This window comes from Saccopteryx leptura, chromosome 11, assembly GCF_036850995.1.
Source record: "Saccopteryx leptura isolate mSacLep1 chromosome 11, mSacLep1_pri_phased_curated, whole genome shotgun sequence".
Taxonomy (NCBI): domain Eukaryota; kingdom Metazoa; phylum Chordata; class Mammalia; order Chiroptera; family Emballonuridae; genus Saccopteryx; species Saccopteryx leptura.
In genome coordinates, this window is record NC_089513.1 from 5,950,822 (window position 1) to 5,969,803 (window position 18,982).

The window sequence follows — 18,982 nt, forward strand, 5'->3', positions numbered from 1 at the left end:
TGAGAGGGAAGAGAGTCTGGTCCTGAGTATTTTTCAGAGACTGGGCTTCCATTTCTAAGGCACACAAAATGCATTGAGCCTTCATTTTGTTACAAATGTATGATGAGTAGCCTAGGACTTATTTTTACACTGCATTAGGAACTGCTTCTAACTCCATTATGCTTTCAAATATATATACATGTACATATGCATAGATATTTATACTTAAAACTTACAACTTAGCATTAAGTTTCTAATCTATAAGGAATATGCTATCTAAAAAGAAGATAATTTTAAACACCAACGTACATGCATCTTCTGCAGAAGAAGATGCTTTCTAAAACTTGAGAAGGACTTGCTTAATTAAGACATGGCTCTGAATTTGTATTTCACTCTTTGTTTCACAACTTCTTACACAGGTTCCCATTTTGGCTTTTAGTAGTTTATAGTGTATTATTGTAGGAAGTACTTACTTGATTTTCTTGAGAACAAAAGGAGCAGATTGTTTCAGTAGCTAAGGACACAGCATGTGAAATGAAATGAAGTTTGCTAACGAAGTTCATGAATATTTGTCTCTGAAAGTATGTGTATTTCTCTTTTTTGAACAGCTTTAGTGAGATATAACTCACACACGATACAGTTCACCTGTTTAAGTGCGCAGTTCATTGGTTTGTAGTGTATTCACAGTTGTGCAGCAGAGAAGTTCTGGCTCCATTAGCTGTCACTGCACACCTTCCCTGTCCTCCCGCCCAGTCTCCCTAGGCGTAGACACTTTCCCTCTCTGTGGATTTGCCTGTTTTGAACATTTCATGTAAATGTAATCATACAGTACGTGGCCTTTTGTGTCTCATGTCTTCCACTTATGTGGTGTTTCCAAGTGCATCCATGTTGGAGCACGTCAGCACTCCATCCCTTCTGATTTCCAAATGATACTCACCGGGGTGGATTTGCCTGTTACTGACCTGTGCAGCAGTTGATGGACAGTTGGGTTTTTTCACTTTTTAGCTATTACGAATTATAATGTTAGAGACATTTATGTACAGATTTTTGTGTGGGAACACAGGGTGGGCAAAAGTAGGTTTACAGTTGTGAGTCTGTGAAACAGAGTTTACTCTTCTGTTATTTTTATTTGTTGTTGTATTGTTTGTCTTATTGTTATTTCGTATCCTTACTTATGCTTTATCTTTTAAGTAGGCCAGTAATGTAACCTACTTTTGCCCACCCTGTGCAGCTGTGGGGTGTTTATTTTTTCTTCATTACTCTTGATTTGGATGTATTTCATATTTGAGGATTGTGTTCAGAATGTATATCCAAGCACAGTTTTACTGATTGCCAATCACTTAAGTGTGTGGTTTTGACCAAAAAGCTTTTTAGCTTTAAATCTGCCATGATCTTTGAACGCTGCAGGAACACATGAAATTTTGGTTGTCAGTGAGCCTTAAGACTAGAAGAGGTTTCGGTGCTATAATGTCTTTCTGAATTCCATCTCCTTAAAACAGTATTAAGGTACAATTATTATTTTTTTTTAGTGATAATGAGATTTTAGTTCTCTCAGTTGGAGCATTTACAAGGATTTTTAAATAAAGCTGGTTAGTCCTTTTATTTCTTGTTTTGTTGATTCTTGATTTACTTGGGAGTTATCATGTCCCAATGAACAGAATAACAGGTATTTTTTCTAGCATTTTCATTAGGGCTACTTTAGACATCCAACTTTTCATTTCTAAATTTAGTTTCTAACTTTTGTAAAAGAAAAACTCTTATAAAAAACCATTAACAGGGTCTCTCATGATCTATAAGCCTACATTTGATTAATAAAGTTTAATCATTATGGAATAAAACAGTATATTTGAGCACGTACGTGTACGTAGCTGGGACAGTTCTGCCCAGACTTAATATAAACCTGTGCTGAGTGTGCGGAGTGAGTCTGAGCGTCCTTGGTGCTGTGCTCTTCCATTGTGTGGGCACTCTGCTCCTCTGTACGCTTGCCCCGGATGGACGTGCTGAAGACGTGCCATACGTATGTTGTGAACAGTATTTAAAATGTTCCCTGAAAACCAATTGAACCATTTCTTATGCTTATTAAACCTAAGTTTAATTTTACCAGTTTTATTTGACTTAAAATATCAAATCTTTCCTGACAACCTACAGCCCTCAAGTGCCCCCCCCACAGGAAGTAATTACAGAGGGAAAGATTGTAAGTGTGCACTGGGGGACGTGGTGGACCCCACCTTAGTCAGATGGTCAAGGTCAGCAGCACCAGTAACGGGACAGACGGAGTCGCGGTTCTCCAACGTGTGTGCGTCCATCTCTTCACGAGGAGACAGCTGCACCGCTGACCTGCAGCACCACTGGCCTGTGTTTGTCACATGGTATCCGTGTCTGAAAGACTAAGCTGGACGGGTGCCCGGGGCAGGACCCAGGGGACGGCACAGCTGCAGGCACAGCCAGTCCTCACCTGGGCCAGACAGGAAAGGCGACTTTTTTCCTTTGCTTTTTCCCTTATGGGACATTCATGGGCCAGAAGGTGGACATACACTGCATCTGTGGTACTTTCCTAGCTTTGATAATGCCCTTTGATCATAGAAGACAAATTCCCTGTTTAAGACATCAATTCAGGAATAAGGGGCATTATGTCTGTACTTACAAATAGTCTGTAAGAAAATAGGTAGGTAGGCACTAGCGAAAATGTGGTAAAATTTTAATATTTAGGGATCAGTGGAGGTATATGGGAATTCTTTGTGCTTTTTGTAAGTCTGACTGTATTTCAAATATAATTTTCTTTAAAGAAGAAGTAAGGAGTAAGGGTTTCGAAGAAGAGTCTGGAGGTAGGTCAGCTTCCTTGTTAGTAGTTCCTGCCGAGTCCCCCGGGAACAGTCGGCGTCCTGACCATCAGCTCTAAAGTCCAGGCTCGCTGGAAACCGCGTGCTTTCTCAAAACTCACACCTGTGTCCGTCTGGCTGCGCCTGACCTATCCTGGCTGGGTGCATGTGTTCCTCCCGTCACCCCGTGGCCATGGGGGCCCCTGCCACACTGCGAGGCTCTGTGTCGTCACGGGCTGTGGCCCCGGGCCCCGTGCGATGTGCCCATCACTGTGTGGTGTTTGTCCTGATTATTTTCCTGAAATCCAGAAGTGCTGTGACTTCTGGAATCCCTACCCCCCAGAGTTCAGAGGAAGGAGTGTGTGCCTCTGTCTGCAAGCTGGGGACAGACAGCCATGCTCTGCCCTTCCTTCCTTGGCTCTTGTGCACTCGCCCGAGGCAGACACACACGGTGTACGTGTGTACGTGTGTGTGCACGCATGCGTACTCACACAGTGGAGGTGGCGACGTGTCGAGCACTCGGGTTCCCTGGCCGCCTCTCTCGGGCTTGCTCAGGGACTCCCCTCTGACCGTCAGAACTGTGACTCCTGCTCAGAACCACTGGGTAAACGGTGGTGCTCCCTGTGCTTGTTTTCCACCACAGGTCAGCTGGAAGCAGCGTCCCCACGGCTTCCTCGTGACTCGTCCCTGTCTGCCCCTCTGCCCAGACAGTGCGCCTTGGTCACCCCGCCCCTTCTCTCAGCGCTGTGCAGCCTCGTGGACAGCCTCCTGGTGGTCACTCCTGAAGACACGGCCAGCGCTCTCCGACAGGCTCGGCTCCTGGAGCTGCTCTGCCGGTGAGGACGCTCCCAGGGCGTGAGTGTGCATGTGTTCACATACGTGTGCAGGGCCTGCTGTCAGACGTCATGTCTTGAGCTGAATGTGAGCATGTGTGTGCTCACATGCATGTGTAGGGCCTGTTGTCAGACGTCATGCTTTGGGCTGGGTGTGAGTGTGCACGTGTATCACACATGTGTTCAGGGCCCGCTGTCAGATGTCATGCCCTGGGCTGGGTGTGAGCCTGCACGTGCTCACATGTGTGCAGGGCTCACTGTCAGATGTCATGCCTTGAGCTGGGTGTGAGCGTGCACGTGTATCACACATGTGTGCAGGGCCCGCTGTCAGACGTCATGTCTTGAGCTGAATGTGAGCATGTGTGTGCTCACATGCATGTGCAGGGCCTGTTGTCAGACGTCATGCTTTGGGCTGGGTGTGAGTGTGCACGTGTATCACACATGTGTGCAGGGCCCGCTGTCAGATGTCATGCCCTGGGCTGGGTGTGAGCCTGCACGTGCTCACATGTGTGCAGGGCTCACTGTCAGATGTCATGCCTTGAGCTGGGTGTGAGCGTGCACATGCTCACACATGTGTTCAGGGCCCGCTGTCAGACTTCTGGGTTTTGTCAGAATTGTCTTGACAGCTTCTAGATCTATTAAAGCACTTGTATGTTTGTTACATTGACTGTTAAGTCCCTTGCCCCTTAAAAAAACCCTGATTATCTAAAATTCAGAGGTTTAGAACCTGCTTTGTGCTCCATCACACTCACACTCAAGAAATATCTAGTCCTCTTGGTCATTCTAATTGCATGTAAAGGAGTCTGGGCATTTAGCTCCCTAGGGATCATGTCAGAATAATGTCCATAGGTTGAAAAATTATTTTTAGCCCTGGCTGGGTAGCCTCGTTAGTTGAAGTATTGTCCAGATAATGCCAAGGTTGTGGGTTCCATCTCCGGTCAGGGCGCATAGAAGAACCAACCAATGAATGCATGAATGAGTGGAACAACAAATCATGTTTCTCTCTCTCCCTTCCTCTCTAAAATCAACCAGTAAGATAAAAAAACAAATCATTTAAAAATTTATTTGAAGTTACTTAGTTATGAGAGACAGCTGTTTTTTAGAAAGTATTCTCATAAACTTTAGGGAAATCATGATTTGGGTCTTTCATTTAAATTAGCTTCTGACATAACATTTTCTGATTTTCTTGTTGGTTATGTGGTATTGTAACAAAAGCCTGAGATACTGGATTCAGTACAACGTGAGGTCTGATTAGTAGTCCTTCCCTCACAGTACCGTGCTTTGGGAAAGTTACTCTAATCTCTGGGGCTAATGTGAGGATTAAAAGGGATGCTTTTAATCAGGTTATTTATTAGAAGTTTTTCTTTGGAATTCCTTGCTTCTCACATTTATTCGATGAGATCATTTCCTATGTTCTGAAATACCTTTTTATAAACATTTATCGACTTTTTTATAAAAATTCTTTCTCTTAAATTCTATTCAAGGTGACATTCACACTTTAAATTCTGGCTTATTAATTTTTAATTAGAAGCCTACTGATCACCTGAAGGGCTTTCTCTCTGTGTCCTTGGCAGTATTGCGGACGCCAGCCTCATCGAGACATATGTCCAGGAGCTCAGGGCCCCTCTGCCTTCGTCACCCCCTGCGGAGCACACGCAGGCACAGGTGAGCATCTGGGTCTCTCTCCGGCACTGTGCCTGTGCGTCTGTCTGCTTCCCGTGCTGGAAATGTAAGCTCTGCTGAGGGTGTACTCCCCTCAGAAGAGGGGCGAGATCTTCGGACATCGTGGTGTGACGAGGGTCTGTGCAGGAGGCTGCTTAACGTTGTAACCGGAGACATGGATGGCAGAAGAGAGCAGGGGGGTTGGAGACCTAGAGTCTCCTCCCGACTCTGTCGTTAGCTGTCAGTGTTTACCCAGGGTCAGGCCATCCTGGAGCACTGTATTACAGACAGGATGTTGTATCCCCCCCCTTTTGTGATTTTAGGTTATTTCTGTCATTTTAACCCAAATTAGCATTGTTAAAAGTTCTTTGTCTTTCCCAAACCCAGTGTATAAGAATACATTAATTATTTGCAAGCTCTTGCCTATCACTAGTCTGTATGTAAGGATGCTTAAGGGTTCTTGCGTAGTTGTTGCTAATAGAAATGTTGCCCCAAAATCACATTGTAAGACGGGCTACAAGCTTTGTGTGGGGTAAAGTTAAAGGTGGATGAGACCAGTCTCTCTTGCTTTGTGATGTCTTCTCTGAGCTCCCCAAGGAAGGCAGACCCCCATTACAAGGGTGAGTCACTGTCACGGCATCGTCCAACGCCGTCCCGTGCAGTGTTTCCTCTGTCAGTGTGCTTGTCTGAGTAGTGGCTGTCCCCCAGTGTTCTGTCTGTCCAGCCGTCAAGTCCTTATCAAGGCCTGCCATACACCAGGACGTTCCTTCAGCGAATAAAACAGAGATCAGAAGCAAACCCGTATGTGCCTGATGACATCATAGGTAGACATCTAAGAAGAAAAACTATAGCAGGGACTAGGAAGTGATGTCATACTTGGGAGGGTTGGGACTGTCCACATAAGTTGTCAGGGAGGCCTCTCAGACAGTGACCTGTGACCTAAGTGGGGAGCTCGTCCTGTGGGACACAGCAGGGCTCCTGGGATGGGTGTGTGTGGCCTTGCCGAGAACCAGCGAGGCCAGTGTGGCAGGTGCAGGACCCTGAGGCAGATGAGGTCAGGGTGCGGTGCGCCAGGACGCAGGACCTGCCTCTGGGTGTGCCCTCAGATCCACAGTGTGGGCAGTGTGGGCACAGCGCCGGGCCCGGCAGGTGCATTCGGTACTCGCAGTGTGGATGAGTAATTTGAGTAATTACAGTAATAAATTTGGGGTCAGGAAGGCTTCGGAATATCTCTCTAATTGATTTGTGTGGAATGTCTCATTTCCTAGGGATAATGGACAAATGAGACGTCACAGCTTAATAATTTTTACATACCTAGGGAATTCTTTCTCCAAAAAGTACTTTGGTCAGTTAATACTTCTTACAATATCACAAGCAATATTCTAGAGATGGTTTTATTTGTAATGTTGGGGAAGATTGAGTTTTTCTTTCATAATTAAGAGAAGTATTTTTATGCTGAAAGATAGCTGAGGGCTAACAGAATGATTTGCATTTTATTGGTAGCACTCATTAGGCCAGGGGTCCCCAAACTACGGCCCGTGGGCCACATGTGGCCCCCTGAGGCCATTTATCTGGCCCCCGCCGCACTTTCGGAAGGGGCACCTTTTTCATTGGTGGTCAGTGAGAGGAGCATAGTTCCCATTGAAATACTGGTCAGTTTATTGATTTAAATTTACTTGTTCTTTATTTTAAATATTGTATTTGTTCCTTTTTTTTTTTTTAACTTTAAAATAAGATATATGCAGTGTACATAGGGATTTGTTCATAGTTTTTTTTTAATGTCCGGCCCTCCAACAGTCTGAGGGACAGTGAACTGGCCCCCTGTGTAAAAAGTTTGGGGACCCCTGCATTAGGCTATTAGGGTACCTCCTCTTCAATTGTGCACTTTGAAGAGTGTTTTATAATTTTTCTTTCTTCCTTTACTAAAATTACAGGCGTGTGGCATTGGAATGCCCTTTTCTGCTTCTCTGAGAATATTGATTCCACAGTTTAGCTACTTGAAAAATTATATTTATAAGCCTTTTGCAGGCTTTCTTTCTCTAAATGGGATTCAGTAGTAGCCTTTATAAATATTGCTTTGTTTGGTATTATTGTATTAGATGGTGTTAATGTGGCAATTAATGACATACTTATGAGAAAAAGAATGCTTTGCCTGCTATATATTCATTTAAGGTCTTTGAAAATGATGATTAGTACTTTATTAGTTTTTTTTATTACCTTATTTACAAAGACATGACTGATACACAGAAAAGTAAAGGACTTGGTCACTGTGAGGGACTTTACCTGGGACGTGCTTGCTTTGCCTCATCTGCTCTGTTCTGTGGCCGACAGGTGTTCTTTCTCCTCGAGTACCTGTCCGTGCTGTCCCGGCTTCTGCAGTCGTGTCTGTCGCTAGAGCCTGAGCTCATGACTCAGGACACGCTGCTGAGACCTCTCGTCACGAACATCATCCGGGTTCTCACCATATGCACCGAAGATCTACTGGGTAAGCTTTTGTTTTTCAGTTTAGGATGGAAATAAGGAATGTTGAAGGAAACACAGTCTTACTCGGCACCAAGTATCCACTTCAGGGTTGCGTCTTAGGTCAGCCTGTGCCTGTGCTTGGGCGGTTTCAGACTGTGTTGTGTCGTGTGGGTGTGGTTGGGGGTGCTGGAGCCCATCGGAGGCAAGTCCGTTCAGGTGAGGGTGCAATTCTACCTGGGATGTGAGAAAGTTACCGGGAGCTTTAGGTGTGAATTACTCTCTTCCGCTATGGCCAAGGCCAGATGATCAATTAATAACTTGTCTGCAATAGTAAGTACAAGCAAGTCTAGCATATGATATCAGAAACTTCCTATGGTCTGAAATGACTGAGAAATGAACTGGTGAAAAGTGGAATATGGTACTTAGTAGTAGACAAATAGGATCTTTATCAAAATTAACATATGGCAGTTGTCTAATATAGTTTATAATGAAGTGATTGATCATTTGGCAATTCTCTTTGCCTATCGCAGGGGTCGGGAACCTATGGCTTGCGAGCAGATGTGGCTCTTTTGATGGCTGCATCTGGCTCGCAGACAAATCTTTTAATAAAAAATATAATAACGTTAAAAATATAGAACATTCTCATGTATTACAATCCATTCCTTTCCTACCGCTCATGTTCATGGTTGCAGGTGGCTGGAGCCAATCACAGCTGTCCTCCGGGACAACACCAAATTTTTATTGGATAATGTGTAAGGAACACAGGTGGTTGTATGGCTCTCACGGAATTACATTTTAAAATATGTGGCGTTCATGGCTCTCTTAGTCAAAAAGATTCCTGACCCCTGGCCTATCGGTTCATTCCGTCTAGTCCTTTGACTTTTAGGGGTTGGCCTGGTTTTACGTCTGAGGAGTGAAATGTTTCAGGATGCTCCACCCAGCCAGTCCTAACTGTGTCATCAGTGTCAAAAGTTACCCCAATGCCAGAGGCACAGTGCCTCCTTATCTGGAAATTTTACAAGTGGCAGTGATGTCCTAACTCAGTGAATTAGGTTAGACGAGTGGTAGTCAACCTGGTCCTTACCGCCCACTACTGGGCGTTCCAGCTTTCATGGTGGGTGGTAGCAGAGCAACCAAAGTATAAATGAAAAGATAGATTTAACTATAGTAAGTTGTTTTATAAAGATTTATTCTGCCAAACTTAGCGAAAATCCGACATAAAGTACTTGGTAAGTAATTATTATTATATGTTTTAACTTGCTGTAACTCTGCTTTATAAATTTTATAAAGTAAAGTGATTTCCCTACTTTATAAATCGCCATTACTGTGGAACCGGTGGGTGGTTAGAAAGTTTTACTACTAACAAAGATACAAAAGTGAACGGTAGATATAAAAGGTTGACTACCCCTGGGTTAGACCATGCCCCATGCCCCCCCCCCCCAGGAGCAAAATGAATTCTTGGAGCAAAGGGGCAGGGGGCGTTCTAGCTGTAAAATGGTGTGGCCTCCAAAGCTCGCTCTACCCAGTCTAGTCTTACTCCCTAGTCTTTAACTCTCCCATTGGGTTTTCCTGAGTGTCAGTCACTTGAGAGGCATCCGCATGGAGCTCGTGGGAGATACACACGAAGGTGCAAGGTCAGTGTAGGAAGTGAGGCTGTGCGTGAGGACCTGTCCAGTGCTTGACCCCAGCGTCACACAGCAAGAGCGGCCCGTGCATCTGGGGTGCTACCTGCTGCCCGGTGGGTGTTTTCATTGATTCTGCTGCTTTTGTGTGTGACTTGGGCTTTGAGAATTAAATAAAAATAGTATATATGTTATGATTTAATTATAGAGAAGAAGTATTTAACCCATCATTAATTATGTCAAGTGCTGAAAAGAAAAAGGTCAGTGATATCTGGATATATTTCTAGAAAGTGGTTAAGAAGTTACTTTACCATACCTAACAAAAGTTAAAAATTTACTAAAATATATTTTAAGAAATTAAAATTTTTTTTTGGAAAAAAAAGTTTTGAACAATTTTATAAAAATTGATATTTCTAGTATATATATGATTTGCAACTTTCATATGAAACTTGATACACTTTAATATATGAATAAATTATACTAAATTTGCTCAACAACCACAGTTATAAAGTTAAATGTTAATGGATTGTTAATTTAACTTCCACTTAAATATTTTATTTGGCCCCCTTAAGCCTGTATTGAATAAAAGCAGTAAGCTACCTACTTACTCTTTTTATGTGTAAAGTACACAGATGTATGATAGTACATCAACAGGTGTAACGTCTGTGGAATTCATAGCTCCTGGGGCTGCTGCTGAGGGAACATATGTCTACAAGGCTCCTGTGAGCTGTAGTGTTATAAGGTGGAGAAACCCCAGGCTGCTACCCAGCCTCGCCGGGAGGTGCTGGGTCCAGAGCCCTCGATTCGCGTAGCCATGGAGCTGGGCAGAGCAGCAGAGATGCTGGGTTACGGGCGCAGAGGTGCCAGGTGGAGAGAAGGGAGAAGCCTTCCCCACCCCAGAAGGTGGACTGGGATGTCTCCAGCTGTAGGCAGCACTGCAGATCCTTTTCTATGTCACAGTTTTCCGGGGGTGGGCGATGCACTTCTGGCTCTTCTCAGAAACTCTCTTCTTCCAAGTCATGACCTGGTCCATTGTCTGCTGTCACCTGTACACATGGCTGCCAGAGGGGAGAGGGAAACGGGGTGCCTCTGCCTCTATGGAAGTAACACAGTGTACCCAACAAGTGCTTCTGGGCTTGCGGCTCAATGTCTAGTCTGTCACACTTCGTATCGCTGAGTGTGCTTTTCTCTAAGAGGAGCCGTGTGAGTGTGTATCTGTCTGTAAGAAGGTGGAGGAGAGACCTATTTAAGAAGCAAGGCAAAAGAGGAATTAATTGAAGGCAATTCATGCTGACTTACATTTTTCTCCACTTGACAAGTACATCTTATTTTAAGCGTAATGAAGTGTCTGCTGAGATTTGTGTTTTAAAAGGTTCCTTGCATTAATAGCTTGCCATGTTTTGATTCACTTGATAGATGTGGAGTTGGTATCGGCATTTCATCAGACATGGACGCATTTATTCAACCTCCTGACCACGCTCCTGAGGAAAGCCGGGGCCGCCTCCCTCCCGCCGGTCACCTCGGGTCTGGCCGCGCACTGGGCGGCAATGGTTGGTAAGGATGCTCTCAGCGGCAAGGGCTCTTCTGCTGGTGACAACGAAGACAGTCATTCCTTACAGTGTTATATACATGTATTCCCTAAGATTGGAAATTATGGCATGCCATATGGAAGAGAAGCCAGGTACTTGCTTCAAGAACTCTTGCGGAGCCTAAAAAGTGTTATTTCTGAAAAATTGAAACACATTTCAGGTACCATGAAAACAGGTGAGAAAAGCCAGCAGCATCAGGAAGACACAGGTGACATGGTTACAGAGCAGGGCGATGCTCACTCTTGGGCTGACGTGGAAGCCGGCTCTCCTCACACGCGTGCACTCACTGGAGGTGGGTTCATCTGCACATGCGCCCTGTGGACACGGCCGCGTGGACAGTGACAGAGCGGTGTCTTGTCTGTAGCACAGAAAGGTCAAGCATATAGTGTAGTTAATTAAGCTTATAAGATTTTACTGTAAAATAGTAAACAAATGATTATTTTCTAAGTAATGACTCTCATCTTTTATAAAGCTTTTTCTAAATTTGAACATAACAAGAAGCCTTTTTATATAAATGTTTTTAAGTAACATCTGTGTTACTTTTTAAAGTTTCTAAGCTATCACTAAATTAGTTGACTTTATTTTTCTCTGCTGTACTTTACTATTTGGCCATTTTGTAATGTGTAATGTTTGATGCCTGTTGGAAGCAGAGAGTAGTCCTGAGGTGAGGTCTGTGGGGATGTGCGTGCCCAACAAGGAACAGGACCGTTGGGTACCCAGGTTGAGGAGTTCTGCATTCACCCCGAGGGAAGAGGACGCATCTAGAGATCATTATTTTGTTAGAAGAGATGAAAACAAACCTGAAAGAGATTGATTGAGACTGAGATTTTCTCCTGCGTCTGTGGTGTTTACCACCTGAATCGCTAAGGATGGGAAGGAAGAGGCGTGGCGGGACTTGCGGGCATGACGTCACGGGGCCAGCGAGGTCCATCAGCCGGTGGGCAGACACGGTTTCACTGGAACGTATTCCCTGCCCAGTACTGCTCTGTGCTCCGTGGTGGGCTTGGGTGGCTACGACAAAGGCCTGTGACCCACAAAGCTGAAAGAAGCCTCCTCCTCAGGGCCTCTGCCCCTGGTGTCAGCCCACTGACCTGACACTGTTTCCCTAGTGATAAAATAAATACAGAGGAAATTCAGAATCTTTCTATGAAGCACAGAGTTTTAGATAACCATGCTGCTAATAAAAAATAACCTACTACATGAACAGTTAGCTTTGATAAAAGTGCTGTTGATGAAAACATAACTAACACAAATAACCATCGGTGCCCCTGCCGTGGATTTGTTTTTGTTTTCTGTCCCATGTATGCATGCACATTTAAATGTCTGTGGTCACTCTGTCACTTAATAGTGTCTATCACAATCTTTGCTCAAATTTTACTGATATTAAAATTGGGACTTGGACGTGAGCTGCAAAGTATAGAATTGTGACAACAATTCCAGTTACCATGGGGACTTTTCCTGGATGTGGACTTTTCCTGGACTCCTGCTCCTCGTGACAGTTCCTAACAGACTGAACTGGGGTTGGGTTGCATTTGTCAGGGATTTGGCATGGTGATGGGGCCAACTTGGACTTGGTGAACATGTTAAGGACACTACTCTTTTATGGATTCTTGCTGTACTGGCCAAGAGTTTGCTTTAAGGCTTTAATCACTGTAAAAAAAAATAGATGACTGGATAAAGAAGATGTAGCACAGATACACTATGGAATACTACTCAGCCATAAGAGATGATGACATCGGATCACTTACAGCAAAATGGTGGTATCTTGATAACATTATACGGAGTGAAAGAAGTAAATCAGAAAAAACCGAGATCTGCAGGATTCCATACATTGGTGGGACATAAAAACGAGACTAAGAGACATGGACAAGAATGTGGGGGTTACGGAGGGTGGGGGGAGGGAGGGAGGGAGAGGGGGAGGGGGGAGGGGTAGAAAGAAAACTAGATAGAAGGTGACGGAGGACAATCTCTCTTTGGGTGATGGGTATGCAACAGAGTTGAATGACAAGATAACCTGGACATGTTTTCTTTGAATATATGTACCCTGATATATTGATGTCACCCCATCAAAATAAAAATTTATTTATTAAAAAACAACAAAACATCACTTATATAAACATAATTCTCATGAAACCCCAGTCTGACTAAATGATTTTCCTATTACTTAAGAACATAAGAATTTCTATAACCTAAATAGAGGTAGAAATTCTCACAGTTATAACTCTTACACAAGTATGGATCCAAAATAATATAAAAATAAAACAATAAAATTATAAACCAATGCTGTCAAATTAATACAATAAATGTAATGGAGCCAGTGTTCTTCTGATGAATCAGTGCTCGTACCAGGAAACTGTAATAATGGCTGGTCCTTGTCAGTTCTTGTGGCTGGTCGGCTTGTCTCTCCCCTGCTGTGTTTGCAGGTCTCCTCATCACACTCGCTTTTGGTGAGTGACCGTGAGACCTTTGTCCTGCCGTGCCCACACTGTGTGCTGAGACTTATTTTAAGTACTGTTTGCCATCAACCTGTTTGAAGGCAGAAACACAATCACACTTATAAGTGGCGATCTAGATAATTCAGAATATAGGTACATTAACTTTTTTTTAAATTAACACCAAAATAAAAATCAGTATTTTTTCTGATGTATCACCTCAGACAAGGGGGACACAAAAGAAGAAATAAACAAATGGGACTACTTTTAATTAAAAAGTGTTTGCACAGCAAAGGAAACCATAGCAAAATGAAAAGACAACCCACTGAATGGGAGAACATATTCGCCAATAAGTCTGGTAAGGGCTTGGCCCTTTGAGTAGTACGAATGTTCATGTACGTCCTTATGCCTCCTGACCATCTAGCCCATTTGTTTTTTGAATGAAATTCAAAAAATTTCATTTTTTGAAAAAAAAAATCTCACTCCCAGGGGTCAGTGACCATGAAAAAAACTCACTACTCTAAGGGTTAACATCCCAAGGAACTTATAAAACTCATCACCAAGAAAACAAGAAATGGGCCAAGGACCTAAATAGACTCCTCTCCAAAGAAGACATACATGTGGCCAATAGACACATGAAAAGGTGCTCTATGTCACTCATCATCAGAGAGCTGCAGAGTAAAACCACAATGAGGGAGCACCTCACACCTCTCACAATGGCTATTACCAATCAAACAACAAACAAGTGCAGGCAAGGAGGTGGAGAAAAGGGAGCTCTCATATGTCCTGGTGGGAATGCAGACTGACGCAACCACTGTGGAGAAGAGCATAGAGTTACCACAAAGAACTAAAAATGGAACTGCCTTATGCCCCAGCTATCCCACTTCTGGGAAAATAACCAAAGAAACCTGAAACACCAATTGGAAAGAATTCATGCTCCCCCATGTTCACTGCAGCATTATTTACAAGAGCCAAGGTTTGGAAGCAGCCCAGGTGCCCATCAGTAGATGAGTGGTTAAAAGAGCTATGGTCCATTTACACAATGGAATAGTACTCAGCTATAAAAATGAAGGAAATCTTGCCTTTTGCGACAGCATGGATGGACCCGAAGAGTATTATGCTCAGTGAAGTAAGCTAGGCAGAGAGAGATAAGCATTACATCATTTTATTCCTTTGTGGAATTTAATGGAGAAAAAATGTTAAGAACTCTAGAAACTTTGGATCCCAGTGGATTCCAGAGGGATTAATGGTCATCTATACATAATTCTCTTGTTTGGGTCTTAGCGGATATCATGTACGTGTGCTTTTGTAGACACGCAGACTCATTCATATAATAAAAGAACCCGTATAAAAAGGGTGAAATGAAAATAGATGGCTCTATTCAGTATGTTGTCTCAGTACTGTTTAAATGACTTCTAAACATGAGAGTCATTCCTGGGGCAGCTGAACTATGAATGGCTCTGCCTCATCAAGAATTGCTCATGGACGCATCCTCTCCTCTAGATACATTCTGCGGGTGTGTGGGTGTGTCTGCCGCCTGTCCGCCCCTCTGCATGGCCAGCCTACAGTTCCTGTCTGTTCTCTTGACTGAAGAAGCAAAAAGGCATCTTCGGGATAAGGAGAAAACAAGCTTGTGTCATAGTCCAGTGGTGGCCTCGCTTCTTGATGGGACTCAGGGAAACCAGAAGTCTCTGAAGCAGCTTAACGAAGCCATTATTCAGGTACGTGATTTCCTGATTTTTTTTTTAAAAAAACTTTACTTTTGGTCTTCATCTTGTAAAAATCTTTTTCAATCATTTAAATTAAAATATAAGTAATACTCATTGTGACCATTTAAATAATAGAAGAGTATTTAAAGTTAAATTGGTCATTTCCTACCTAGTTCTACCCTCTGCTGTTGACCAGACTATGATGTGAAAATTCAAAATGAAATATTCATAATCTGAGTCCAGCAGCTTATCAAAATGTCATGTGAGTTACTGTGTGTATTTCAGGAATGAAGGTATAATTCACCATTTGTTGCCATTTTAAAGACAGGTTATATCTTTGAAAACTTTCACCTATGTGACATTTGATTGCTGTAAATGAACTACTCTATCTAAGGGGGTTCTGTTATAGAGGTAGGCAGACCCGGCTGTCACGGTGTGAGATAATTCCCCCTTTCCGAGCTTCGATGCCCATTGTATCTCTGATTTGCTTTTTGCAATGCTAACATATGAACCAAGATTTTTGTTCCATCAAAAACATTCTAAAATCGCAAAGAAGTACTGTTGTTGTATAATAGATCAGCAGTGAAAACAGCCAGTTTTTTGTAAGTTGCATGGTTGTTTTTGCAATTGGGAGTTATAGTGGCTTTTCCCCGTTCATGGTCCTCCTCTGCAGGGACCGCACGCTCACTCTGTCTCCTCACTGAGAGAGGAGCTGGCAGCTTGCATGCGGGGGACTGGCTTGTGCCCCCAGCCAGCAGGACATGTGCCTTGTGCGACGACGCGTCCCAGTCCCTTCTCTGCCTGGCACCTGGGGACTGCTGCCCATTCTGCCTGCGAGAGCTGTGCGTGGACAGGTCTGTGGTTGACCACGTGTGCATTGCGCACAGCGGCCTTGACTTGGACGGAACGCAGATGGGCTGACAGAGGCCCGGGCAGTGCTGAGGAAGGTTGCAGGGCTCCTCACGGATTGTCCCTCTTGCCCAGCAACCGGAGTTGCCGCTGAGGCCCCTATGAGGTCCCCAGCGTGTTCTCCTCCCTCTCCCCTGCAGCTCCTTCAGACACTGGGTCTCCAGGGGACATGTCCTCAAAGCGTTTCTCAGCGTCCCTTCTTGGGGGCACAGCTCCCTGTAGCTACCACCAACCCATTCCACTCTGCTTTTCTTAATTTAAAACCAAACTGGACACTGTTCCACTGATCCCCTTCACCTTCAGAACAGCAGGCTTTGTTCCCACCCATGGTTAATTAACTCCTGTTTTGCACTTGAAAGAATATAATAAGCAGGAAAACTCAGGCCTGCACCTGGACACAGCGCCCAGCTCACCCTGAGAGCGAGCGATCATTTCTGCATGTTGGCTCCGGAGGAGTGCTCGTCTGCTGGGGACGGGCCACTCAGAGACACACTTTCTCTTCGGGTGAAGTGGCTGGAGCCTCGCTCAGCCAGGCAGGTGCCGGCCCTTCCACGGCCTAGGCTGGCGCACATCGAGCCCTGAGCCTTGAGTGACTGCCGCTGAGACTGCTCCTGCCGCCGGTCCTCCTGGGCCGGGGGACTTGGTGTCCCAGCTGTGTTCTCCTGTTTGTTGGGGTGCCACGTGTCAAGCAGCTGAGGTTAGACTTGTGATAACATGGATCTGTGTAGGCACGATGGGCACACTAAACTCGTGTGTGCGTGGGTAAACTGGCCCAGGGTGTGCCCTTCTTCTCTGTGATGTGTTCACTAGTATGAAAGTTGTCACCTTTAGCGGTTACCTTTTTGGTCAAGGAGGAGGAGGCCAAGGAAAATGAGCCACAGGGTATCTCAGTGACTTTCCTAATGACTAGCTAATTTTCCCCTCCATTTCTTCCAAATTATAAAATATGTAAAGTATTCTGTGTGGATATAGATACAGTAACCAGTTATTTAAACTGTGTTGCCAAATAACTCATACTCTTGTTCACACAAATAGTGGTGTGTGACGTGTGACACTTGTTAGATGGGCACAGGCAGGTTTAAGATGAAGTAAGGGAAGGAAGTGGACCAGTAACATCTGGTTGAGAACAGTGTGCCCGACGGAAGATGGGACGACAATGATTTTGGCTCTGCTTTAGATAAAGATATGTGAATTAAAATATTACTAGATGATATTAGACAGTGACACGTCATAATAATAATATGTTTCCTGATATACAGCCGTGTGAAGTATGACTTGCGGCAGGTCTTACATGAAGCAAGGGAAACTCCAGTCTTTAAATTCTCAAAGGAATTGCATTCTAAAATGGATGTCCTTCGAAGGTGTATTTAACTTCTTTGTAAAACTGGACTAGAAACATTAGATGTGTGACCTGCTTCATCCCACTTAACCTCTTCTAATCCATTCTTCAAATGCAAAATGAGGGACCATGTTACCTTATTGCTAAGTGTCAGCTGGCTCTGGAGTTTTCATCCTTGGACAGGTTACATACCTTAGGTACACCTTCCTTACATACCACACCTTACATACCGCAGCCTCAGTTACAGTGTCTTGGCAGGGAGTTCCTTAAATGGCTGCTCTACAGCAGTGCATACAAGGTAAGGGATACATCTTGAAAGATTGCTTTTGATACTTATGTCTTAAATAATGTGTAAGTTTATTTTTCCAGAATTCTGCTTTGAAGTGGTTTCAGGGTTTGAATAGTCTCTAAGAATCTGTTAGCTGATTTTTGGCCATAAAATGTTGCATACTTTCGACTCAGGTGGAGACTTTGCCTTCCCCAGTGAAACTGTCAGTATGTTCCATTTGCCAATGCACAGAGGTAACACAATTTCTTGGTCTTGGTTACTCAGGTTTGGACACTATTTGTTGATTTCCTTCTGTGGAAAGTGAGAAGGCACCTCTTTCCACACCTCACCCACCTACCAACCACAGTGGGTTCCCTTCTGGTCCCCAGCATCACACAGCCCCAGCGTGGATTGTCGCATGTGTGAGAACCATGTGCACAGCGTCTGCCTTCCTTTCCCACAGGCCTTCCTCCTCTTCACAGGTGCCTGTGTCCTGTTTTATTTGCTGAGTTTTCTGTTATCGCGATAGGCTGGGCTCTGTGTCAGCGTCCTGTGTCAGCATCGAAGATCCTCCCAGTAGATGTGGGCATGTCCAGACCTGCAGCAGCTTCCTTGTCCCCTGAGGGGTCCCACCAGGTCCTTCCGACCTGCCCAGTGCCCATGTCATCTGGCAATTGCCATTCTCCCCTTCCTGGGGTAGTCCTGTACCTCCCACTGTTGCCTGCGGCTCAGAACCCTGTGTCCTCTCCCCTGGCCTGGGTCACGCCCTCTTTCGGTAGAGTCTTTGTTCCAGCACCTTCCAGAGAAAGGGGTTTAAGAGGCTTTTCTGCGATCTGGACTCCTGAATGTCTCCCTCCAGCCTCACATTGACTCTAGTGGGACAAGAGAGAATTCTAGGTTGGAAACCATTCACTTCAGAATCTGGAAGGTGTTGCCTCTTCCCCTGACTGTCTCTTGTTGCCGTAGAGAATTCTGGAGCCATGCTGACACCCGGGGCCCCTCTCTGGATTACATGTCCCCGGGGAAGGGGCTGGGTGTGGGTGTCCTACCCACTATGCTGGCTCTCCTGGGGCTCTCTCCACTGCACCCCCATCCTCAGTCACTGGGTCTCCCCCCACTTTGGGCCCCTGTGAAGCTTTCTTCCTCCTGGAGAATCTCTTCTCTTCCTTTTTCTCTGTTTGTGTTTGTTTTCTGGTGAGGGGCCTTCTTAGGCTCTGCTGCTGTGGGCTGCATGCTGTGTTTAGAACAGGGAGACGCAAGTAGACCGGAAGCCCTGAGCGTGTGAGGGGAGCTTGTCACCCGCAAGATGAACTCTGCAGGAGGTGGCCGGGAGCCTGGGACGTGGTCTGGAGCCATTG

General features: G+C 44.7%; 1 protein-coding gene across 5 annotated transcripts in view; it reads left to right on the forward strand.

The window, feature by feature from the left end:
* Nucleotides 1-18,982, forward strand: part of RTTN (rotatin) — a 117,941-nt gene that overhangs the window by 77,744 nt on the left and 21,215 nt on the right. For all 5 annotated transcript variants that reach the window (XM_066352589.1, XM_066352590.1, XM_066352591.1 and 2 more), the window contains 5 exons: nt 3,442-3,634; nt 5,206-5,296; nt 7,625-7,778; nt 10,795-10,932; nt 14,903-15,120. In XM_066352589.1, coding sequence (XP_066208686.1) covers nt 3,442-3,634; nt 5,206-5,296; nt 7,625-7,778; nt 10,795-10,932; nt 14,903-15,120 — 794 coding nt within the window. The remainder of the gene's footprint in view (nt 1-3,441; nt 3,635-5,205; nt 5,297-7,624; nt 7,779-10,794; nt 10,933-14,902; nt 15,121-18,982) is intronic.